General features: G+C 39.4%; 1 protein-coding gene across 2 annotated transcripts in view; it reads left to right on the plus strand.

Annotated features, from left to right (window-relative positions):
• Positions 1–27,143, plus strand: part of ago2 (argonaute RISC catalytic component 2) — a 57,940-nt gene that overhangs the window by 12,125 nt on the left and 18,672 nt on the right. Inside the window, exons 2-8 of one of the 2 annotated variants that reach the window (XM_034000183.3) lie at positions 16,135–16,182; positions 18,189–18,369; positions 19,425–19,545; positions 25,162–25,343; positions 25,484–25,620; positions 25,947–26,081; positions 26,781–26,834. In XM_034000183.3, coding sequence (XP_033856074.1) covers positions 16,135–16,182; positions 18,189–18,369; positions 19,425–19,545; positions 25,162–25,343; positions 25,484–25,620; positions 25,947–26,081; positions 26,781–26,834 — 858 coding nt within the window. The remainder of the gene's footprint in view (positions 1–16,134; positions 16,183–18,188; positions 18,370–19,424; positions 19,546–25,161; positions 25,344–25,483; positions 25,621–25,946; positions 26,082–26,780; positions 26,835–27,143) is intronic. The other variant, XM_034000185.3, reaches the window with a different exon arrangement.

Genomic DNA, 27,143 nt, shown 5'->3' on the forward strand with positions numbered 1-27,143 from the left:
TATTACGTTTGCTATTTTCCAGTCTGTCAGTACAACCCCTGTGTCAAGAAACTGTTGCATGATCTTGGTTAGCGGTTTGTAAATAACTTCTTTCATTTCTTTGAGTACTATTGGGAGGATGTCATCCGGCCCAGGGGATTTGTTTATTTTAAGAGCGCCTAGTCCCTTTAACACTTCTGCCTCTGTTATGCTAAAGTTATTTCTGGGTTTCTTTTTAACCAATAGAAAATATTCCACAGCTAGCCAGTCAGATATGATGGGGGGTGGGACGTAAACACTTTTTAAAATGTGTGCTTTGGTATTAAAGCTAAAACAGTCCGCATGAAAAACAATCCTTTTATATCTTTTGAGTCCTTGTAAAGAAACTGAAACAACCAGTCTTCCGGATGCTTAACCAGCTGCCGAGTCTTCTGTTCTCTAAAACTCCGAACAATGATATCCAGAAACCCTGAAGCGTGGTAGATTTATAATGCACAGCGTTATAGTTGTTGATGTAACTTAAAAAAGAGGATGGTGAGTAAGTAGATTCAAGAAAATGCACAGAGTCCTTTTCTTCACTCAGTTGTTAGGTTTATTGAAATATGCAGGGAGTCTGGTCCCAGGTACAGGACAAACAGAATACTCGTTCTTACAATTGTTGCATGACATTAAATACCCTTCTGCATAGGTGTCTCTCTCCTCCTCTTTCTCTGACACTTAACCAATAGAAAAGGTACAACTCATTATCCTGTTACCATATATTTCATTTAGTGTGAGTGTGTGTGTGTGTGTGTGTGTGTATGTGTGTGTAGTCTAGTGTGACGACCTCTGAACTCAGTGCATTCTTCAGACCCCTGGTGCCCCAAAAAGGTCCATACATCTGTTTTTTGTCATCTTCCTTGTAACTAGAGACCTGAGACCCCTTTGAGTCCAGTGGCATTATCTCTTACTCTCCCTGTGAACCTTTGGGTCCAACGGCAGTCCCTGGGAGCCTTTTAGCTCCTTTATGCTTTGTATTCCCAAAAGTCTTAGAGCCTGGCCCCTTCTGGTCCATAGCACTGTTATCTTGTTAGCTTGCAGTCAATGTTGGACAAGAAGCTTGTAGAAACAAGGTCTCTTATCAATTGTTAGCAGTACATGCAATTTGAACCAAACAGTCTGCTATCTGCAATATTAGTTTCTTTTCAGAAAAGAACACCAGTATAGCTCTGCCAGTCCACATGCGTAGCAAACTGCTAATCAATTCTCGATCCATGTTTTCCAACAGTTGTGCATATAGAAACCAATAAACACGTTTCTAACTAGGGCCCCAGTAGCTCTGTTTATCAAAAAACCTTAATGAAAAATAGTTAATGCAGGTTAAGCTTAACTATAACACGATCATTGTATTCCAGATAAGTTTGTATGATTTGTAATCAACCAGCTTGCTCTCTTCTCCAGCTCCCTGCTGTTTGTCTTCTTTCTTCTCTTTTCCCACAGCCATTTTAAATAACAGCAGCCCATAAAGGTTGGATAAGGGCGTCTGCTAATAAATAATAATAATAATAAATGTTTCTCTCATTTGGTTAAAAACAGCCCAATGAAATTAAGCCATACTGCTTTGTAAACGCCATGCCTTCTGGGTACTGAAGTTCTTTAACACTGCTATAGGGATAAAACTAAATTTCAGCTTAAATTAAAAGACATTACTGGCATCAAAGTCACTGTAGCTAACCGCTACAGATTCCCTCCCTGAAAACTACACTTATGGGATGACAACCATAATAGTGTTTTAGATTAACCACATGGAAGGTATCTTCTTTCACTGCCTTCAAGTCACCCCACTTAACCCAATAATTAACTGGTCCTAATCTTTTAACAATGACAGCAGGTCCTATCCACTTAGGTGCTAGTTTAGCAGAAAACTTACTAGAAGTGTCAGATACAGGATGAGGTCTGATCCAAACCGGATCATTCACTGAAAATTGACAGTCAGCTCTCTTAGTATTGTAATTCTGCGCTTGCCTCTGCTGTACTTTGTTGATCTGCTCTCTTACTAATCTGGTGATCTTTTGCTGTCGATCAATTACTTCGTAAGGGCTTGAAGACGGTTCCGGAGCAACAGCAATTAATCCATCAAGAGGGCCTTTAAGATTCCGTCCCAAAGCCAGTTCTGCAGGAGTATATCCGGTGGTGTTATGCTTAGCGGTATTAATTGCGAAGCGAAATTCTGGCAACCATCTATCCCACATCTCCTGATTTGCACCAACAAATGAAGCAATCATGACTTTTAAAGTCCGATTTACCCGTTCGGTGAGATTAGTCTGTGGATGATAGGCGGTAGTAAGCTTTTGTGTAACACTCCAAGATTTACATAGATCTTTCAGCAATTGGCTGGTGAACTGTGGTCCTCTATCCGATAATATATACTGTGGTGTTCCCTATCTTGTAAACATTTGATGTATTAAAATAGGCACAATTTTAGTGGTCTTACTGTCCCTCAGTGGGAATAACTCCACCCACTTAGTAAAATAGTCAACAATGACCAACACATAGGTATTACCTTTTTTACTCCTTGGGAAAGGTCCCATGAAATCCAGACCCAGCATCTCTCCGAGCTCCTTCACAGTAGTCGGCTGCATAAAACCTGCTGGTTTAGTATTCAGTGGTTTGTATTGTTGACATATTTGACATAACATGTAGCCAAGTGTCCTTCCGTACCGACTGCCATCATGCAACCTCCAGGATGCGTACAAGGGTCTTCATTCTACCTAGGTGCCCCCCCAAAGGAGTGTCATGATAATAGCCAATAAAAACAGAACTGAGTTTTTTCAGGCTTGCCAGTTGAAATTTGTGTCCATCTCTCTGGTTTGGCAGTCGTCGGTATAGTAGACCTTGCTGCATCACAAAGGAGACATGACTGACCTTGGCATGTTTAGATGGTAAATCCTTAATCATGTCCTGAATAACTGGATCTTCAGATTGAGCTACTGCAATCTGATCCAAAGTCGTTGGTAACTCCAAGCTATACTTATGTTGACTACCCGCCATCACAGTCGCCGTTGTTGCAGGTACATCAGGAACACGAGAAAGTGCATCTGGAACCACATTTTGACTACCTTTCCTGTAAATAACTTTAAATGTAAACTGTTGAAGTCAGAGGGTCCATCTGGTTAATCTAGAGGAAGGCTTAGGATGATTGAATGCCAAGGCTGCATGATTTGTAACCACTTCAAATTGAGAACCTTCTAAATAATGTCTCCACTTTGACAGCCCACACCACAGAAAGGCATTCTTTCTCAGAAGTAGAATACTTAACCTCAGCAGAGTTAAGCAATCTTGAAGCATAGGCGATGACCTTCTCAACATCATCTTCCTGCTGGACCAAGACGGCATCGATTCCGACATCACTTGCATCAGTACAGACACGAAAACTTTTCTGTAAATCAGCGTGATTTAACACAGGTGGATTTACCAAAGCCTCCTTAAGCAGCTTGAAGCTCACCTGACACTTAGCTGACCACTCCCAAGTCACACCCTTCTTCTTTAAGTTATTAAGTGGAGCTGCTGTGTCCGCAAATCTGGATATATACCTATGATTCCATCCCGCCATTCCCAGGAACCTTTGCACCTCCTTTAAGTTTATAGGGACTGGATACTCCAAAACAGCTTTGGTTTTCTGTAAATCAACGGCGATACCCTCGCTTGACACCACATGCCCAAGGAAAGTAAGAAATGGTTTGAAAAATTTGCATTTCTTTTGATGAAGGGTTAAGCCAGGCTGATGCAACTTTCTAAAAACCCTTTCTAGATCTTGAAGATGTTGGTACTTGTTTGATGAATAAACAGTTATATCATACACCAAACATATACTACCACGTAATCTCCCAGCACCAATTCCATCAACCTTTGAAAGGTGGCAGCTGCATTCTTTAACCCAAGTGGCATGACTCTAAGTTGATATAGTCCAAAAGGGGTTATAAAAGCATTTTTTTGCTTACTGTGTTCTTCCATGGCGACTTGCCAGTATCCGGACTTCAGATCCAATGAGCTAAACACAGCAGCACCTTGTAAAAGACTAAGCATATCATTGCATTAGGGGCATTGGATAGGCATCAAAGACAGTCTTAGCATTGATTGTCCTGTAATCAACACAGAATCTATAGGTTCCATCCTTCTTGGGTACTAAAACTACTGGAGAAGACCAAGGTGAAACAGACTGCTCACTCACCCCATCTTTTAACATTTCTTCGATGTGCTCTTTAATTATGCTCTTCTTTGGTGGAGATAAGCGGTAGGATCGACTAACATTGTACAGTTCTACTTGCAATGCTGGGTGATTTGTTGTCTCTGCCTCCAAAGTCTGGGTTTGTGATATACAGTAATATAGATGGAGAGCAACTGTAGATTTGTTCCATGGAGTCTCTCAATCTATATTCTTCAGAAATGGATAATAAGAATAATGCTTCTTATGTCGGACCCCGTACCTTTTGATTACTTATGTCGATGCGCGTCTGGGTTAATGCTAAGAAGTCCATCCCCAAAATGAGTGGGAAAACTAAGTTGGAATCTGCAAGCACATAAGTCCACAAACTGGAAAGTCTGCCATGAAAGTTGAAAATAAGGTGTGTTTGACCCAGAGCGACGTGCATCTTCCCATCTGCCAAAACAAACCTCTGATCAGATGCCAGGTCTAGATTTTCCCCTGGCATGACTATTTTCTTATACAAGCTTTCTCTCATAAGTGCAACTAGTGTCCATGATAGCTGATCCTTGCATATCTCGTACCCCAATTGAAACAATCAACAACGTCAAGTCAGAGACAAGCTGAATTCTCTTAACTTTTTCTGCCTTACTAACAAGGCTGACTTCTGCCTTGTTAGTAACATCCTCCTGGAACCTCTTCGTTGGATTGGTCTTGCCCTGATTAACCCTGACCCATATTCCTTTTGGGCAGATTGTATTCCAGATAAGTCTGTATGATTTGTAATCCACCAGTTTGCTCTCTTCTCCAGCTCCCTGCTGTTTGTCTTTCTTCTCTTTTCCCACAGCCATTTTAAATAACAGCAGCCCATAAACGTTTCTCTCATTGGTTATAAACAGCCCAGTGAAATTAAGCCATACTGCTTTGTAAACGCCATGCCTTCTGGGTACTGAAGTTATTTAACACTGCTATAGGGATAAAACTAAATTTCAACTTAAATTAAAAGACAACATTACTGGCATCAAAGTCAGTACTGTAGCTAACCGCTACAGCATGAAGGCAGATATACGCTTTGCACACTGAGAGTGCTGGGAAATGGACAATGACAGCATGAAAAAGAACAGTTACAGGAGCAGCATTGAGGACCGCTGTAGGAACAGCAGAACAAATCACGTGTAGGCAGTCAGCAGAGGAACAATGAGGCAGCAAACCAGGGAGTACAGGCATTCCATTTCTGTTTTTGTATCATTTAAGTGTTTTTCTAGTATTTTAAGCAGTTGAATATGGAAGCAACTAAATTGCTCTTAAAGTGGTGCCCAAAAATTCGATTTGGCACCGAAAATGTTTGGCCTAGGAGCCATTGGCTCTTTGGGCAAAACCGTTTTTGTGGATCCCTGAGATTGGAAGGGCATCTCCTAATGTGTACAGCTGTGGCAAGTTTTGCATCACCCTAATGGAATTAACTAATTTTGATTCATAAAGTTGAATGAAACCTGCTGAATAATGTTGTTACCATATTATTATTATTATTATTATTATTATTATTATTATTATTATTATTTATGTCTTAGCAGATGCCCTTATCCAGGGCGACTTACAATTGTTACAAGATATCACATTATTATGTCCTTGGCTAATAATAAGGGGCGGGCATGAAGCTGCAGTCTGTGTAGAGGTTAGCACGTTTGCCTAGCATGCCAAAGATCAGTGGATTGAAAACTGGTAATTTTTTATTTATTTTTTAATTTACTTTTATATTGACATCATTTTAGTTTTTGTTCATGAGTGTGAACATCCAAAATGCTAAAAGTGCATTACATTTTATATATTACATATTTTAATGGTTTTAGTAAAATTAAACATCCTTGCTTGAAAACGTATCAATTGTGTTTTTACATATTTTTTATTTTTTAGCTGAGAGAGACTGTACAGCAATGGCCACAACCTTTGCATCACATGCATTTTTTTTTGTCTCCAAAAAAAAATAAAAAGCCAAGATTAACATAATTTAGATATTTTATTTAACATCATTTAATCAAAGAAACTACAGAACAATATCACAAGTGTGTTAACGTAGCTCTTCAGTCTTGCACCAGGGCCCAGTAAATCATAGCGCCGACATTGGGTGGGGCTAAGATCGCTAAACACTTTGTGTGAATAGGTGAAGAAAAACTAACTAATCCTGTGTATTATATATAAACCTGTGTCATTGTTTTAACATATGGTGTTTGCTCCAGGACTTACAGACTGAGGGTCAATGTGGCCCCCACTCTAAATTTTAGGGGGACATTTTGTTCGGTGAGGGGGTCAATATGTTTGATAATTCAGAACCAACCACCATTTTTTATTTTTGTTTGTTTTTAAATGTGCCAGCAGAGTTTACTGACCTTTTGTTTCTGAAGAACAAAAAATAAAACTGTAAAGGTGTAGATACAACCAAGGTGTCTCTACAATACTCACTGTCACTTTTGGGGAAAATATCGGGAAATGTGTCACAGTGACGCTGGTGTATCACTGAGTAGAGGACATTCATTATACCAGGGGTTTACAAGGGTTTTCAATCTTTTTAAGCTACATACCCCTTTCCAAAAAAGTAGTCCACCGCATACCCCCATCTGAGATAAAGTCATAATAAAATTAAAACAGAAAAAAAGGTTTGTACAATAAAATGATACAACAGAACACACAAGCCATGGCGTGTGTGATGGATAAAATTATAAAAGTTACAGTATTACAATGGATATATATAATATATATATATATATATATATATATATATATATATATATATATATACACACACACTTTTGGATAAAAATAGTCCATCAAACAGGTTTCTAGTTGTTAGAAACATCAACATAATTTTATTGTAATTACTAATTAATTAAAATCAACTAAGCCTCTGTGCTAGCCTCATTCACTCAGAAATGACATAGGACTATTCCAGGATAGCAAATGGCAAGCGTGTATTTTTATTGATTAATACAATTACAGAAAAGGCGGCAAAGAAAAGTTCACTATCCACGACTCTCTACAGCTGACCTCATTACGATAACACATTGGCATTTTTTAATTCTTGGCGACGTACAGTACTGATGCTAATTAAAAAACAATAATAAAACGCTTACCTAGTATGTGATGGATGTCCCTGCTTGTTACCACACAAATCACTGATGATGGCAGGGAAATTGGAGAGAGCTTCAGTCGCAAGACATTTTTGGCGTTTTTAATCTCTGACGGTATTTCGTCTTGATCGCCCTTTGCTAGTAATGTACTAGTATTGAGCCAACAATCCAAATTTGTTCACTGGATTGAAAGCTAAAAACTCACACCAGACGTAACAGCTTGTCAAACTAGACCGCATGCAGTACTTCGGTTTCTGATTGGCCAACATTATGTATTTTGAAATGAACCAATAGTACTTAAGTTACAATAAACTTTAATTGGGTCATTGAAAAATATATATATATATCGACTTGCAGGCATGAACGCACACAGGAAATAAAATGAGTTAGACTAGGCTTTTAGTTTTTTAAAATATGTATTTTTTTTTTTTATCCCAAAGACAGACTGCAGTAACTGCCCAACTGTTTATACAACATTTAAACAACAGGGTTTATTTATAACGTACATATTTAATATGTAAATTAGTCATGTGTGCACTGAACGCTCGGTTACAGCACAGCAGTCTGGTGTTAGCGATTAAACGTTGATTACATGATAAAAGTTTGCAATAGATTGTGAAGTGGTACTAAGTAAAATGCGCTGTCTGCCATTTCGGAATTTTTCTCGCGTACCCCAATTTAAAAACCGCTGCATTAGAAGAAACCACATTACCAACAGATACAGTTTAATAGTCGTATTTAAATGTCATTGTCCTGACTGGTAAATTCTTACCTTCCAGCTGCCCCTTTATTTTGACAATTGACATATCAAAAATGGCATTTTTTTTTTTTTTTGACATTTTTCATTCTTAGCCCCCAAGTGAATATTTTGAACAGTTTTCAAAGCAATTTTTGCTTTATTTTTTACAACACACGTTGATGTTGATATAATAAACGCATATCTGCTTCAGGTACTGTATTGCCTTTTTTTCAAGGTTAAACGATGGCCCGTGTTACACAGAACACTAAAAATAAAATGTCAAATATACAATATATATTTCGTTGGTTTTGTGGATTTGCTGTATTTTAATACTGCACATAATGATATGGTTTTGAAAATGCTACTTACCAAAACCGAGACTGCACGTGAACTGTATTACATTATAATTAACTTTATTCCGATTCCAGTGGGGTTATCTCAATGCAAGATGTATTATATACAGTGCTGTATAAAATCACATACACTGATATATATGAAAAGTTAACTATATATAAATTTTTATATATAAATTCCGTTATAGGCCTACTTGCGAAATGGCGCTTATGGTGCATAACACATACTAAATTATTTTGGGACATAATTCTAGCATTTTTTGTCATAGAAAAGACACATTTCACATATTTTATAACGTTACCGTAGCCTTTTTTTTTTTTTTAAATCAATGCGGTTTTCGTTTCACAAATCTACTGCACTTCGTCTGTAAACTGTATTGCACTATGCACAACTTCAAACTTCTCCCATTCACTTGCTAGATCACTCCATATCTCCAAACATCAGACAGATATTTTGTCTAGCAAATAGATAAGTTAACAGCAGATGAATTTCACAGTATTTTTAAGCACAAAATTAATAGCCTGCATTTCAAAAGTCACTGCCGAAACTGATTACTTATTCTTCCAGAAGTAATGGCCGGGTGTAACAGGGATACAAGGTTATATTTGCTCTGGACCATGTTGTTAACAAGCCTGATGACGTTGTCGTCCAGGCTTTACCGTGAAACTGACTGTAACCAGGGCGGGTGCGAGCGCATTCTACTGGACTGGAGAATAAAAGCACAGGAAATTAATTATGAAAACTCAAGTGTAAACAAACAAGTAAAAAAGATTATCATGTCATCAGACATGTCATGGTAATATATACTGTGTATTGGTATTGCGTCTCGTCTGGGAAGGGGGACATACGGGCGCGTTAAGAGAAATTCAGCGGGACATTTTTTATTTTAGGGGGTCATTGGTGCAATGGCGCGGCCTAGCGCGAACCCTGTAACATATATACACCTGTGACGTGGTTAATCAAGTTTACAAATATAGCCTGTTTTATTGTTGTGTTATAATAGAATATACATGCTTTCTAGCTATAAATATATTCTCAAAAAGGAAGGAAATTCTTTGCAAAAAACTTCAATGCATCAGTTAGGGTTGATATTAAAATGACAAAAGTAGGGAAATGTGATGTTAGGGTTAAAAACCGTAACTCTGCATTCTCTCCCACCCCCTTACAAGCAGTGGAAGGGGCAAGGCAACACAAGCAACCACAGACAGCCATCATCAGTTAAGATGAACAACATACAACTCTCTGCAGATAACACAAGAGACATCCATCATCATGGCCCACTAGGTGTATGAGGTCTACTGCCATGCCAGTGTGTTGGGGGGGGGGGGGGGGTTGTGTATATCTGGGCACTGCTTATGCAGGTCCAGCAGGAGACAGCTGCATAACAGTGGCACCAGCATCGCCCTGTACCTCCTGAATTCCACTGCCATGATCAGTGTGTAGTGTGACATCCATATGTTTGATGAGCGTCAGTTTGTCGGGTGGGGGGTGGGGGGTGGGGAGCTGCATGCAGGGCAACATGAGGGGAAGTGTATATGTATGGTAAATCGTGAGACACAGGTGCATGACAGAAGGACTACCAGTAGTGCTGTAATATGAATCTGTGTCCTGGCATAATGTTCTGTTGAGTAGAATTGCAGATGTTCAGTGGCATAATACAGTCTTTTACAAGGGAGGAAGGGGTGATGGGCCGGCATTAGCATTCATAGTAACAGACTGGGGGAATGGGAGCGCTTTAAGAACAGGACACCCATGCGACAGATGTATGACACAATGATATTGTCACCTGCAAAAATGGAAGTGTATGAGGTACACTGCTATGAAACTGTGTTTACATGGGTGACTGGAATGTGCTGTGTCATGTCACTTTGAGAGGGCAGCATCAACTACACGGATCAGCCAAGAGTTTTTCAGTGTCATACTGGATGAGCAACAGAATACAGTTTAATGGGAGGGATGGCCTCACCGTTACAGTTGGGCTGTATACGTTGTGCTGTAATACCAGTATGGTCTGCATTCTCCTGTGTTTTAGGACTATGTTGGCAGATAGTACACACATGCTTTCTGTAAATATATCTCCTTAGCAGTGCAGATGGATGTCTCTTGTGTTATCTGCAGAGAGTTGTTTGTTGTTCGTCTTAACTGATCATGTCTGTCTGTGGTTGCTTGTGTTTCCTTGCTCCTTCCACTGCTTGTAAGGGGGTGGGAGAGAATGCAGTTAAAAACCCTAACATTGCATTTCCCTACTTTTGTCGTTTTAATATCAACCCTAACTGATGCATTACCAAAGTTTTTTATAAAGAAATTATATATATATATATATATATATATATATATATATATATATATATATATATATATATATATATACACACACACACACACACATACAGTGCCGTGAAAAAGTATTTGCCCCCTGTCTGATTCTCTGCATTTTTCACATTGTATTTGGTCAGATTTTTTTGTGGGTTGTAGTAGTATATAGAGAGAGTCTGAGAGAAAAAATGACACCAAAGTTTGGTGCTTCTTTAATTTGTTTGGTGTGCAAGGTAATCAAACATGCAATCTTCAGGTGTGAAAGTTATTGCCCCCTAGTTAACTCAACCCAATTAAAGGGATAATTAGGGTCAGCTGTTTGAGTACTTTGGTTAACAACCAGGCCTGATTTGGGCCAGCCCTGCCCAATATAAATCTGGCTAACTTTGACCCTTACCATCAGAGTGAAGTTGTCAGCACACAGGTTCTAGAGGTACATCATGCCACAAACAAAAGAAATTCCTGAAGACCTCTGGGGGAAAAAAAAGTTGTTGCCTATCAGTCTGGAAAGGGTTAGAAATTTCTAAGGCTGTGGGGCTCCACCGAACCACAGTCAGAGCCATATTGTCCAAATGGAGAAAGTTTGGGACAGTAGTGAATCTTCCCAGGAGTGGCCGTCTTGCCAAAATCTCTCCAAGAGCAAGGCGTAAAATTGTCCAGGAAGTCACAAACAACCCTAGAACAATATACAGGGATCTGCAGGCCTCTCTCGCCTCGGCTAAGATCAGTGTTCATGACTCCACCATCAGAAAGACACTGGGCAAAAATGGGATTCATGGCAGAGTAGCAAGGCGGAAACCATTGCTCACTAAGAAGAACATGAATGCTCGTCTCAAGTTTGCCAAAAAGCACCTGGATGATCCTCAAGAGTTCTGGAACAATGTTCTATGGACAGATGAGTCAAAAATGGAACTTTCTGGCCGACATGGGCCCCGTTATGTCTGGCGAAAACCAAACACTGCATTCCACAGTAAGAACCTCATACCAACAGTCAAGCATGGTGGTGGTAGTGTCATCGTTTGGGGATGCTTTGCTGCATCAGGACCTGAACGCCTCGCCATCATTGAAGGAACCATGAATTCTGCTCTGTATCAGAGAATTCTACAGGAGAATGTCAGGCCATCCGTCCGTGAGCTGAAGCTGAAGCGCATCGCAGCATCATGCAGCAAGACAGTGATCCGAAACACACAAGCAAGTCTACATCAGAATGGTTAAAGAACAAGAAATTTAAAGTTTTGTATTGGCCTAGTCAATGTCCAGACCCAAACCCCATTGAGATGTTGTGGCAGAACCTGAAATGAACAGTTCATGCTCAAAAACCCATAAATGTCACTGAGTTGAAGCAGTTCTGCATGGAGGAGAAGGCCAAAATTCCTCCACGGCGCTGTGAGAGACTAATCAATAACTACAGGAAGCGTTTGGTTGCAGTTATTGCTGCTAAAGGTGGCTTAACCAGTTATTGAGTCTAGGGGCGATTACTTTTTCACACGGGGGCATTGGCTCTACAGCCTGGACGTCGTCGGTTCGAGTCCAGGCTATTCCACAGCCGACCGTGGACGGGAGCTCCGAGGGGGCGGCACTCAATTGGCCGAGCGTCGTCCGGGGGGAGGGAGGGTTAGGTCGGCCAGGGTGTCCTCGGCTCACCGCGCACCAGCGACCCCTGTAGTCTGGCCGGGCGCCTGCGGGCTTGCCTGTAAGCTGCCCAGAGCTGCGTTGTCCTCCGACGCTGTAGCTCTGAGCCGGCTGCACGGTGAGTCTGCAGAGTGTAAAGAAGCGGGCGGCTGACGGCACACGCTTCGGAGGACAGCGTGTGTTCATCTTCACCCCTCCCGAGTCAGCGCAGGGGTGGTAGCGGTGAGCTGAGCCTAAAAAATAATTGGGCATTTCAAATTGGGGAGAAAATAATAAAAACTGATTGTTAACGACTAAATTTATAAAAAAAAAAAAAAAAAAAAGGGAAAAAAAAACAAAAAAAAAAACTTGGACCGACCCTGAAACAGAAAGCAACTCAACTGGCAGCAGAGCAGGAGAATGAGTTCAGTCCCTCAGACGGGCAGCTCAGTCGTTGGAAAACACGACACAATGTGGTTCAACGTACAGAACATGGCCAGAAACAAAATGCTGACCTTACGGCAGCTGCTGAATGGAAGGCGGACACCTTACCTAGGATTTTAAATGAGTTCCAGCCACGTGACATTTTTAATGCAAACGAAACTGCTCTATTCTACCGAAGCTTTCCAGACAAAGGACTTGGTTTACAAGAGGTAAAAAAGCTGTGGACTGCATTACAATTATGTGTTCTGCAGACATGAAAATGACGGAGAAACGCCCTCTTATGGTGAGAAAAAAAGTAAACTCCCTCACGGCTCCCTTGAGCTACAGGAAATCTACTAATACCTGGATGACAAGTTCACTGTTTTGAAGAGTGGCTGAAAAATTGGAACAGGGAGCTACACCTACAAGACCGTCTCATCTGCCTTTTGATTGACAGCTGTCCAGCACATCCAGACAACATAGAGCTGTCACATAATGTGTTGCGATGTTTGCCTCCTAACACAACATCTGTTATGCAGCCAATGGATATGGGTGTCATTCAAAACTTCAAAGATCACTACCATGCTCATCTCAATGCCCGCATCATTGCTTCTGTGAATACTGGCCCACAGCTGCAAGCAGTGGACGTTGCAAAAAACACCACGCTTCTTGATGCACTTCACCTAGCTAAAGAGTCTTGGGCTGCTGTTCTCCCAGACTGTTTACAACTGCTTTAGAAGCGGGGGGTGTCTGCCACAGATAACGCTGAGCAGGTGGATATCAATGTGTTTACCAATGTTGCCGTTCCAGACAATCTGACAGCAGAGGAGTTTGACAGTCAGGAGGAGGCAGTCAGAGCTGACAAGCACCGACAGGTGGAAGAACCAGAAGAGAAAACAGTATCAGACGGCAAACCCGAAGAACCTTCGCTTCAAGAACAGTTGCATGCTGTGGACACTTTTCGCAGGGTATGCCAGAATCGTGGCTTTGAAATTGGCTATGAAGCTGCACGAAAAATTGAGAGATTTACAGCTGGAGATGGCGAATCGTAAAAAAAAAAATAATTTTGGACAACTGCTTATTTTAAAATGATGCTTCTGTATTAAATAAGTCCTGTATACCAAGTTTGTTTACTGTTTTTAAGGATATTGATAGTACGTTGCTGTAGTACTATGTGTACAATACAGTACTGGGTATACTTTTTTTTTTACATATCGGTGTAGTATTAGTAAACATTTGTTTGTTCTGATATTTGGTGTTTTTCATATTTTTTAATACTGTAATGAACCAAGACTTGTATTTCAGTGTGTTGTTCCTATAACTATACTATACATCGTTTTTCCATATACATACACTTGAAAATATGGCTTTTCGCTTAATAACGTTCGGTTAATAGCAGCTTTTTGCTGGGAACCGAGAGATTACTAATAAGCGGCATCTACTGTGTGTGTGTGTCTATAAAAAATTCAAATTCAAAAAATGCTTTATTGGCATGACAAAATGAAATTGAGTTTTGCCAAAGCAATTCAACAATGAACATTATCACAAAACAGTCCAGACAATACAATACAATAACAACCTCCCATTTCCGTCCCTCCCTCCCTCTCTATATTTTCAGTGGACATGGGTGCGCATGAGTGCCTGGTCCCCATGCTCCAGGGTGTCAAGCAAAATCGCAGAAAATGTGAACAAAAATACAGATCAAAGAATCATGCTAAATTTTCAGTATGAAACGTGACACACTGTCAAAATGAAAACATTACAAAGTTAGTATCAGGTATGACCGGAAAAAACGTTGCCTCAAGGACTTCGTCCATGTATCGCTGAGCAGTAAGGTTGCCCTCAATCTACACCAAAGGTGTTCTTGTGTTCAAGGAGATTCCTCCACATATCATCACACTTCCACCGGTTGGCTTGATCAACGCAGCAGTCAGCATAACGCTCACCACAACGTCTTCCGTCAGATCTGTCAAGGGCAAAATGGCATTCATCGGTGAATAAAACACTCCACCACTCTATCTGCCGCCACCTCAGATGTTCTCTGGCCCACAGAAGACAGGGATTTCGTCTCTCAGCTGTCAACATGTTACCTGTCATTCTGCTGATGTGCAGGTTATTTCTTCCTGGAATTTCCTGTGCTGTAGCCACTGCAGTGTGAAAACGATTACACAGATGGATTAGTCTGATGTGATTGTCCTGGGCTGGTGTGGTGACCCTCTGCCTTCCGTGACATGGCCTGGTGTCTGCGTTTAAACTATATCTACATACACACACTCTTTATAATATATTATGATGTATACTGACAGCCCTGGTTAGTATTTTCTAAGCAAAGAAACCCTAAATAAGCAAATCATGTTTTAACATTGTAGAATATTGTGTTCCGTTCTGGTCACCTCGCTACAAAAAGGAAGGCATGTCATATGCAGACAGGCTAAAAGAATTGAATCTATTCAGTCTTGAACAAAGAACACTATGTGGCAATCTGATTCAAGCATTCAGAATTCTAAAAGGTATTGACAGTATTGACCCAGGGGACTTTTTCGACCTGAAAAAAGAAACAAGGACCAGGGGTCACAAATGGAGATTAGATAAAGGGGCATTCAGAACAGAAAATAGGAGGCACTTTTTTACACAGAGAATTGTGGGAGTCTGGAACCAACTCCCCAGTAATGTTGCTGAAGTGGACACCCTGGATCCTTCAAGAAACCGCTTGATGAGATTCTGGGAGCAATAAGCTACTAACCGAATGGCCTCTTCTCATTTGTAACCTTTCTTATGTTATGTTCTGGAACACCTCATTTGGCCAAAATAAAAACTGCTTCAGCAAGTAGATATTTAATTTGCTTTGTGTTATTGTGCAATGCGTGTGTATATGAGAACAGTATGATATTAATGTTTTGTTTTGTATATTTTTGTTTGATGTGCAGTACGAAAAAAAAATAAAAAATTTTGGCCAGAGTTGTACACCGTTTATCTCACGATAGTTCAGCCACCTCCCACCCCCTCCAAAATAAATGTGCTTATCTGCTTGATATGTGACAGTGTTTGAGGCGTGGTAGGATGTTTTCTGCATGTACTGTAAAGGCTAAGGGACCAGTGATAAGAACACTCCATTGCCTTTTGTAGTTCAAGCTGGGTGTCTGGGAACGTTTGCATATCGTGTATTTCACAGCTAGTGTGGCAATTAAAGATATCCAGTAAGGGTGTGTGTGAAATATTCAGGGTGACTAAATAAGTTGCAAAAGTAAAAAAAAAAAAAAAAAAATGGGATTAATTGGAAGACCATGTTAACTGCAATTGAGTCACTTTAAACTGTCCCTGTACACTCTTTGTAGAGTTTGATCTTTGTGGTCTGTTGGTTGCTGATCATGTTTTCACATTATAACGTGTTTCTTTCCCCCTAGCTGCTGAGATGTGCGAGGGACCTCGCTCTACAGGGTCGATGGCTTCAGGTGAGCTGCTTTCTGTGCTGGTAGGGTTACAGTTGCACATTCTTCATTGCTACTACCTGCCCATTGTATATTGTAACAACTTAGATTAGCAACTCCATCCACTGTTTGATAGTCATCTGTTTTTCTGGGGCTGGGGGAAAATGTCTCAGAATTTTTCTAGGGGTGGGGAAAGAATGTTTCAATTTTTCTATGTGTGGGGGGAGTGTCTGAATTTTTCTATGTGTGGGCGGAGTGTCTGAATTTTTCTAGGGGTTTGGGGGAGAATGGCTCTGAATTCTGGGGATGTGGAGGGGAATGTCTTAATTGTTCTAGGGGTGGTGGGGTGGCTCTGAATTCTGGAGGTGTGGGGTGGGGGGAGAATGGCTTTGACTGACTAATTATGGGGGAGAGAATGTCTGAATCTTTCTAGGGGTGGGGGGGGGGGGGGGGGGGGGGGGGGGGAGAATGGCTCTGAATCTTTCTAGGGTATTATTAGCTTATATATAAGCTTGGTCCTCCTGACAATGCAGTTCATGTTTGCTGCGTGTATTGTAGGGAGCTCCTCTGTTTGCAGTGTGCTGGAGTCTTGTCAGGTTTGCTCTGGCACTGCAGGTTTATTATTATTTATTATTATTTCTTAGCAGATGCCCTTATCCAGGGCGACTTACAATTGTTACAAGATATCACATTATTTTGACATACAATTACATTATTTTTTACACATACAATTACCCATTTATACAGTTGGATTTTTACTGGAGCAATCTAGGTAAAGTACCTTGCTCAAGGGTACAGCAGCAGTGTCCCCCACCTGGGATTGAACCCACGACCCTCCGGTCGAGTCCAGAGCCCTAACCACTACTTCACACTGCTGCCCATGTTTAAGTTTACTGTTTGCATTATCGGTTTCCACCATGTACAACCAATGGGCATTTTTTATTTATTGCCTGTGCAGGGTTGGCTGATTTAAATCAAGTCGATTTAAATCACTTGATTTAAAAAAAAAAAAAAAAAAATGTACTACCTATTTTATAGTTTGGACTGACTGACAGAGGAAATCAAAGAAAGAAAAGTAAAAGAAAAGAATGACTGGGATGAGTGAGGTTTTGTCTGGCGTACTCCATCGCTAAATTCTTGTTGTTCACATATTGTAGTTCACATTTAAAGGATGCCACTATAGAGAGATAGAGATATACTGTATATATGCTGCCAGACCAAGACAAGTGCCTGGACAGGGCAGTAAAAGGGGTCTGATTGTCTTAAAACCAAATTACTACTCCTTCCCTATAGTCTACGTATCAAAAATAATTGTCATTCTAGCAGCTTCCCTATTTATTTATTTATTATCTGTTTTCATGGTGGTGAAAGAACAGCTTCCTGTAATAGTATCAAGAAAATCTGCACTAGAGAGACCGGGCCGGCAGACAAGATATTAGGAAACAATTTGAGTAATGTAAGAATAAGGAAGCTTTTCTGTCTCCGACCCTCATATACAAAATAATAATAATAATAATAAAGCAGGCCTTGCGTGCTCAGATAGAAAGAAAATCGCAGTCCCGAGGGATTTTTTCAGGTGACACTTTTTTTTTCCTATTAAAAAACATCATTTGTTTAATTGTTGTTTTGTTTTACTCCTCCATCCTGTTTCACATTGGAACATCATCCAGTGCTTAATGTGTGCAGCTGCGTTCACACAGACATTCTACAAAGTAGGCTGGCATGGTGGTTAGAGAAGACGACAGACTTCTGAGATGCTAAGAAGGTTTCAGCTTGCAGTATTGTATGACCCTGGCGTTGTTTAAGTTTAATTGGGCTTATTTGTTAAGGTATTTAAGCTGGCATGCATCTCTGTACAGTGGTTCCTTCATCTGGGTTTCAAGGGAAGATATTTACCATTTCAACTTGTTGGACCTATAATCTAAACAGCTGTTTTCTGAATAACAGTGCAAGAACTGTAAGCCAAAAATGCCAGAGGATACCTAGTAATAAAATTAGCTGATTTTCCATGTTGGAATATTATTTCACAGCACCCCCATCTCCGCCAGTACCAGAATTTGTCTTCAAACCTCCATCGCGGCCGGACTTTGGCACAATGGGCAGGACGATCAAACTCCAGGCCAACTTCTTTGAGATGGAGATCCCGAAAATTGAGGTGTACCATTACGACATTGATATCAAGCCTGAAAAATGCCCCAGACGAGTGAACAGGTAATTTATCCCGGGTACATTGTAACATGTGTATTATTACTTCATTTGTAGTCAAAGGTGGTGGTGTTTTGGGAGGCAGTAATACTCAATTTATAAGTAAGATAGTATTCCTTCATTTAGGTGCATATGATTACTCTTGTTGTATACTGTTATGGGTACAAAAATGATGACATATTATTATTTATTTATTTAGCTGCTGCCTTTTATCCAAGGTGACATTTTAATAGTAAATAGAAGCACACTATAATTTTACCTCCCAGTACAACAGACGGGCTCTGCTTTTGTGTCTCTAGGTTACCCCCCGCAACCCATCTATTTATTGATTTATTTTACTTCCGTCTCCAATATATTTTCAAATATTTAAATACATGGATGGTAATATTTGTAATGTTGGATTTATACAACTCACAGGGAGCAGTAGTTCATTAAAATGTACTTATTTTAAATATAAATATCTTATATTTCATTTGATCAAATAATTTAAAGAAGCACTAAATTCTGGTGTGCAGCTATTTACATTTAGCAAATTAGGATTTTTTTGTAGTGTAACTATTGACTCCATGTGTAACGTGTGAAACCTGCATTGTGATGATCTGTAGCTCCAACATGCAAAAAAAACAAACACAACGCACATAACCCTAACAGCATGTTGTATTGCTTTTCAGTACAATAACACATTGAAAATATATATAACAAGAGAGTTTCTTATTTCAACCTACATGATGACTGTGCATACCATCTCACAAATAACAGGGTGTTTTCATGACATGTGCACATGATTTTGTCAAGATTCTTAAATATATGCTAATGTTTTTTGTATGTAGCATACCAAGCATTTAAAAACATTCATCTTGATAAAATAACCTTTTTCATTATGAATACAAACTTGAACAAAATGTTACCGTGCCTAATGGTACCTAGTATTGTAGATTGACCCACAACAGAAACGTCCCTCCTTGGTGTCCTTGCCATTAGACGCTACCAGTGATCTGCAGCTGCAATATGTATGTTTCAACCCTGCTTCAATCATCTCCATGTACTGACTTGTGTTTCAGAGAAATAGTTGAGCACATGGTCCAGCACTTTAAAACTCAAATCTTTGGGGATCGTAAACCAGTATATGATGGGAGGAAGAATCTCTACACAGCAATGCCTCTCCCTATTGGCCGAGATAGAGTAAGTAAGAGAAAGACTTGCTTCTGTGCATGGTTTATAGTAGGTTATGATATATAAAGATTTAAGAATATATACTGCATTATTTCTTATTTCAGGTTCGGTTATTGACTATTACACAGTGTCTGATTTACAGTATTTCCAAATCCTATTTTGTAAACCTGTGTCATCATCACGTGATACCACCCCATACAGATTCAAAGATGTATACAAACAGTAGTATACTGGATCCGCTAAAGCAAAACCAGCAACAACAACAAAATGTTGTATGTGTAACAATGTGGTTAATATGTTTAATAGGACCCTGCTGAGAGAGCATGGCAAAAGTAATGCTTGGTAGTAAAACATTTAGTGTTTTCTTTAATTAAAAAGAGAAGAACTTGTTGGACCGTTAACTCTGAAAATATAAACACAAGGAATGATTCAAATGATATGCAGCACAGTGATGAAGGGTGTTGTAGGTGGGCAGGAGAGTTTTGAAAATAACCCTGAACTTTACAGGTAGCCAGTGCAGCTGGGCAAGACGGGGGGGTAATTTACATTTTTTACATCTGGTAAGGATCCTGGCAGCGACATTCTGAACTAGCTGCAGTTGGCTTATGGTGCGTGCCGGGAGGTCACCATATGGAGAGTTGCAGGAGTCGAGAGGAGACAAATACATGACAGAGTATCTCCGCATACGGGAGGGAAAGGTAGGGACAGACTTTGGAGATGTTTCGAAGATGGTAGAAGGAAGATTTGACCACGGAGGAGATGTGGGCATCAAAGGAGAGGTTGCTGTCAAGAAGTACACCAAGGCTTCGTACTGCGGGTGAAGGCAACAGCAGACAGTTTCCGAGGTTCAGGGCAGCTATATTTAGATTCTTAAGTTGAGTTTTAGATCCTACGAGTTCAGATTTGCTAGTGTTCAGCTGAAGAAAATTGGCAGGCCTTGATGTCTTGAATGCAAGCCGAGAGCCAGACCATTGCAGAGGGGCTTCCAGGTCGAGTTTTAAGTTCATATTATTATTAGTATTATTTAAATTTTTAGTAGTAGTAAAATATGATAACCTGCTTGGAACGGTGACTGTTAAATAAAGCTTTGTCCGCTGCAGTTGGTGCTGCTGCAATGCAAGCTAACTGTATAGATCGCAAGCAGGCTCAATTACGTGTAAATAAACGACGTGTATTTATATTTTTATTTAAATTATAAAAACATGATTACTGTTCTGTATAACGTATTTTTAAACTACATAGTAATGTTTTATTCAATTTATGTGGATTACATGTAAAACTAGAGTTGCGAGCAACTACGGCTTCCAAGCAGTTAGTGTGAAATTTAAGCGCATTGGTTGTTATAGATGAAACGTTATCACAAATCATTTTGGACACAGCTGACTGTGTCAATTTTGGCCAAAATATTGGAATCACTGGTTAGATGATCAATGCTGAAATCTCATTGGCCCACAGCAGCCATGTTTTGTACTGTAGCAACTTCTCTTGAACAACCGTAAAAGATAATCATACTTAGATCATTTATGCTCATTTTGGCTTCAATCAGAACTCTGCATTTTATATAACAACCATCTGCAGTCAATAAGAAATTATGGGAAGTTTTACAGCCAGCTTTAAATTTGACATTTAGCAAAACTTAACCATACTATATAAAACTATGTATGCATTACTTGCATTACCTATAGTGCTCACATAAACACACCAGTTTTGTAAAACAACAAAAGTCACATCTAATAAATTACAAACATACTTTTTTCTATACCTTGCTATATTTGTTTCAAACCTTGCAGACTTTTCCATGTTAACAGCTGTCCCCAGTGGTGGGAATGTGTCATTTCAAGGTGAAAAATTGCAAAACTGGCAGGTCACCCATATTGATTGGCTCATGGCAGTCATGTTTGTTGATGTAGGAACTTTTCCTGACTATTCTTTTTTAGAGGACAGTACAAAGATAACGTATACCCAAGATTCATGTCAATCAGCCAAAGGGCTCATGAGCAGTTGTTGTTTAAGTGTTTTACGCAAAATCCAACATAGCTGCCACACCATGTGACTGATCCATTTTTCCTTAAGTATAATCAATCGTGAACATGAGCGCACTATGTACAACATTTTTCACAGCTGTACTACTGTTCATGAGAAGAAGACTTTTGAATATTGTCCAATATTTTCATTAAATCCAAGATGGCTGCCACACCATGTGACCAAATGCCGCCATATTGACCACGACACAACATCCCATAGTCCTCTACAGCAGTGTCAAATTATGTGCATTTTGGTGCAGCCGATAAGAAGTTATACACAGTTTTATACCTAGCTGTGTATGTTGATGTCATGCAGCGTGGACGCCATGATTTTCACAGTAGCAACTTCCCTTGAACAAGCGTAACAGATGACCATACTGAGATGTTGTATTCCAATTTTTATTTTTTTTCAGAGAAGATGATGTTTGAATTTTGATGATTTTATACTTTTATGCTAATTTTATGTCATTAATCAATGTGGTTGCCAAACCACAGAACCAATCAGCTTCATATTAACAACAGTTAATCATGGACTATCCCTCAACATGTATAGCAATTCTCAGAACTCTGCAGTAAGCGGTTTCCGATACATAGGCGTTTTAACAAATTCCACAAAATCCAGTATGGCTGCCAAACCATGTGACTTGCGCAAATTTGCTGAATATCACCGACTATCCCCCATAGGCATCTACCAGTGTACTGAATTTCGTGAGTTTTTGAGCATGTTTTGGCAGAATAATAATAATAATCCTAACAAAAACAATAGGCTTCCCCAGCCTACGGCTTGGAAGCCTAATAATTGGATTTTCAATGAGTACCATTGAAGGTTTGAACCTTCCTTCGGTAATGTGTTCCGAACTTTTTGAAGGTCAAAATGTGCCGTTCGTTGCAGCCCTAAAAAAAAACAAAGGTCCTAAATGATTTAAATTTGTATTGAAGTGTTGTTTTTTTTTCATCAAACTACTACGTATTTGGAGTACGATACCCTTCAACACCATTTGCAGACGATACAAAAATAGGAGGAGTGGCAAACATTGTTGCAGCAAAGGTCATTCAAAATGATCTAGACAGCATTCAGAACTGGGCAGACACATGGCAAATGAAATTTAATAGAGAAAAGTGTAAAGTATTGCATGCAGGCAATAAAAATCTGCATTATAAATATCATATGGGAGATACTGAAATTGAAGAAGGGAACTTAAATCAAGGGAAGTAATGTTAAAACTTTACAATGCATTGGTAAGATCTCACCTAGAATATTGTGTTCAGTTCTGGTCACCTCGTTACAAAAAGGATATTGCTGCTCTAGAAAGAGTGCAAAGAAGAGCAACCAGAATTATCCCGGGTTTAAAATCTATTCAGTCTCGAACAAAGAAGACTACGCGGCGATCTGATTCAAACATTCAAAATCCTAAAAGGTATAGACAATGTTGACCCTGGGGACTTTTTTGACCTGAAAAAAGAAACAAGGACCAGGGGTCACAAATGGAGATTAGATAAAGGGGCATTCAGAACAGAAAATAGGAGGCACTTTTTTACACAGAGAATTGTGAGGGTCTGGAACCAACTCCCCAGTAATGTTGTTGAAGCTGATACCCTGGGATCCTTCAAGAAGCTGCTTGATGAGATTGTGGGATCAATAAGCTACTAATAACCAAACGAGCAAGATGGGCTGAATGGCCTCCTCTCGTTTCTAAACTTCCTTATGTTCTTATTGTGAATTTCTATACGCGTATATACCGGTATGTTGGTTGTTCTACATAAGTGGATCACAGTATTGTTCAGCACCATGTTGAACTAGTTTAAATTACTCAATTGTTCATTACTGTAAGCTCATTAATGATTATTTTGTTGATGGGAAAATGTATATGCAGAAATAAGTATATTCTTTGACATCAATACTTTTGTTAATTGACAATTTATGTGCAGGAATAAATACATGGGAGGTTGTGTGGTCCAGTGGTTAAAGAAAAGGGCTTGTAACCAGGAGGTCCCCGGTTCAAATCCCACCTCAGCCACTGACTCATTGTGTGACCCTGAGCAAGTCACTTAACCTCCTTGTGCTCCGTCTTTCGGGTGAGATGTAATTGTAAGTGACTGCAGCTGATGCATAGTTCACACACCCTAGTCTCTGTAAGTCGCCTTGGGTAAAGGTGTCTGCTAAAATGAACATTCTTCGATGATATACCTGCATTCCCAATAAGCTTTGAAAAATCATAAGATTAACTGGTAAATGTCTCAAAAGCGATCTGTTCTTCATTTCAGGCATTTACCACTTTATTTGATCAATGTCGACGTTTACCGGTAAAATTTAAGATTGACCAGATTCAGACTTTTACCGTAACATATATTATAATAATAACAATAATAATAATTTGTGTACGTCCATAAATCCAGTAGCCTAACCTTAAAACTGCCTCTGCTGTGATTTTGGAGGCTCTTCTAAATCAGGTAGTCCAGAACACGTTAAAGTAGAAAAATATCCCAGGAGTAAAGAATATGTTGGGTAGGCCTGACTTTACCCAGTGAATTAACTACAAAACAAAGGATGCCAAATAGCAGTTCAAGTTAAACGTTGTTTTGTTAATTCTCGAAATAAATAGTACATAAAGTTGACATCGCATTTTAATTTTTTGTTACTTGTTTTTTTAAATTCCTTGCTATTGCCGTTTCTTCACAGTAAACAGTGGCCATAGACACGTTTTCAAAAAGTAATGACTTAAGTAATAACATGAGGTTTACTTGTGCCTTTTTGTAGCTGAACAAGCAAACGAAAACTGAAATGTAACTTTAAACACTTCAAATAAAACAAACTTGGAAACGATGTTGTAAAATAGAGGGGAAAAAACTCACCGTTTTGGTTCTCGTTTATTACATTCCACATAACAGGAAGTCGCAACACAAAATATAATATATACAATCTATTTAAAAACCACTACACAACATTTCCAGCAGGTTGGGCACTGTTTAAGCAAGGCATTTCAGAATGACGAGCTTGCCTTTACTGTCCCATGAGATTCTGACGCGCTCTAAAGCAGCACAACGCATTTTTGAGCCTGATGGCCTTCCATAGAGATCACTAAGGGTGCGCACGTGTAATCTGGTTTGTTTACTTTTTGCTGTCCTAAAATTTTTAAACGGGCTCAAGAGCTGCTGTGTTGATCCTGTGTTTTTATATATATTAATCTCACGTATCACATGGAGCTCTTTTTTCATTTGCCATTTCTGAAACTGTCACGCAACTTCTGTTGAGGTGGTAAATAAGTGCAAGGCATGTCATTTCTAGTGAATACAAACATCTATTTTTGTATCTGAATACATGTAAAAAAAAAAAAATAGTAAAGAATAGTAAAAAATACAAAATAAATGAATTTGGATATTAGTCCCAGCACTACAATTACCTGCTTTTCTGTTCCGGATGCTAAGTATTTATGCAATTCCAAATGCATTGCATATATTGTACATTATTTTGAGCTTTGATCCGTAATGGACTGTGTCGCACATGTGTTTATGCAATTTAACCCAATTCTAATTTGTAAAATCTACAAACTTGTCTGCAAATTGGGTGTTTCATGTGTTTTTTGTTTTTTTTTCTTCTCAGGTAGAGCTTGAGGTGACCATCCCTGGGGAGGGGAAGGACCGGAGCTTCAAGGTGGCTATAAAGTGGGTTTCCTGTGTGAGCCTGCAAGCCCTCCATGACGCGCTCGCTGGACGGCTGCCCAACATTCCCTTCGAAACCATACAGGCCCTGGATGTTGTGATGAGGCACTTGCCATCTATGAGGTGGGTCCTCTGGGTACTTTACCACACCTTACCAGGGGCTGCAGCTTTGTGATCCTCTGCTGGCATTGGCATGCTGTAATGAAGACTGTCCCTGTAGATCTGGCTGGTGTTAATACAGCTGTTTGCGCTCCTTTTGACAGGTACACCCCTGTAGGGCGCTCATTCTTCACCCCCTCAGAGGGCTGTTCTAATCCCCTGGGTGGCGGGAGGGAGGTCTGGTTTGGTTTCCACCAATCTGTCAGGCCTTCCCTGTGGAAAATGATGCTGAATATTGACGGTAAATTGCATTTAATCTCTGTTCTGTTTCTTTTTTTGTGTGAAGCCTCAAACTATGGTAGTACAGTATTTAATGTTAGATTTTGAAATGTCACATTTTTCAATTTGTCAGTTTTTCGTTGAGTATATGGAAAAGTACAAAGCGGTGGTATGTAATTCAATATGTTCATGTAGCATTTTTCAGCAGGGTTCATGATTTTATGATGCAAAACTTTTGGCCATGACTTTTATGTAAATGGTATTTTATTGAATTTGCTTGTTACAAAGTCCTTGTAATTAGGAAGTGGTCACCAGTTGTAACTTGAGGATATTGTACTGTGTCTGCAGTGTCGGCCACAGCATTTTATAAAGCCCAGCCAGTGATCGAGTTCATGTGTGAGGTTCTGGATTTCAAAAGCATCGAGGAACAGCAGAAGCCCCTCACTGACTCCCAGAGAGTTAAGTTTACCAAGGAAATTAAAGGTAAATACTTTTTTTTAGTTATGTGATTGTAATTGCACTGGTGCTTATCAGTGATGTCCTTTCTGTGAATGGGAAGATGCATTTCAGTGTATGTTACAAGTGCTGTGTAGTTTTTGGTCAGGTCAGTAACTGTAATTGTAATTAAAAATTATATATATATATATATATATATATATATATATATATATATATATATATATATATATATATATATAATAATGTGCTGGGTAATATAGGGAGTCCATTGTCCCATTAAGACAATACAGTGCTTTTCTGACTCTTAAATGGGACTAATGGGCTTTAATAGGTCAGTACAGTCAATGTTGAATAAGAAGTTAATGTTTAAGAACCGCTATCTTTATCGATTGTGTTAGTGTGGTGGCAGATGGGAATTTTCTGTTATCTGTATAAATGTATTTGTATGTGTACAGGTTTATATATTGTACTGCATATATGCATACACAATACTCTGAATATGGATGTAGTGTGCTCGGTGCCCACAATGTTATGCTACAGAAATTAAATTACATTTCCGTTTATTGGCCTAAGAATTTGTAAAGTTGTTAAGGTTCATCTTGCCCCTCATTTGCCAGATCTCAAATTTTAATATTCACAGTCTTCAAGGTGTAAATTACAATAGGGCTTTCAAGTTTCCAAAGATGTTTTCTGAAAAAGGTAAATCTTCATTTTCCTATTCAGTTGCTTCTTCTTGGAATAGTCTGTCTGCAGACCCGAGGAAACAAAGTGATTTTGGTCAGTTTAAGCCAGCTCTTACGATTTAATTCTCACAATGTATGTACCTTTTTCTCAGTATGATTCTTCTTGTATTGTGTTTTTGTTCTTCTATTGATGTCCTTTTGTAAGATAAATTGCTGTTGCCTGCTGACAGGAAATTCTTATAAAATATAAACATTTGCTCCATCAGTCTTTATGTCTTCCTGTATCTGTTTTTGTCTAAGCAAACTATTAGGACAGTTCTAAATTATATAATGTTACTATGGTACAGCAGAACAGGCAAAATAATGTTCTATCAATTATGCCCATGTTTCAGTAGATACTGGC

Source organism: Acipenser ruthenus, chromosome 4, assembly GCF_902713425.1.
Source record: "Acipenser ruthenus chromosome 4, fAciRut3.2 maternal haplotype, whole genome shotgun sequence".
Classification (NCBI taxonomy): Eukaryota; Metazoa; Chordata; class Actinopteri; order Acipenseriformes; family Acipenseridae; genus Acipenser; species Acipenser ruthenus.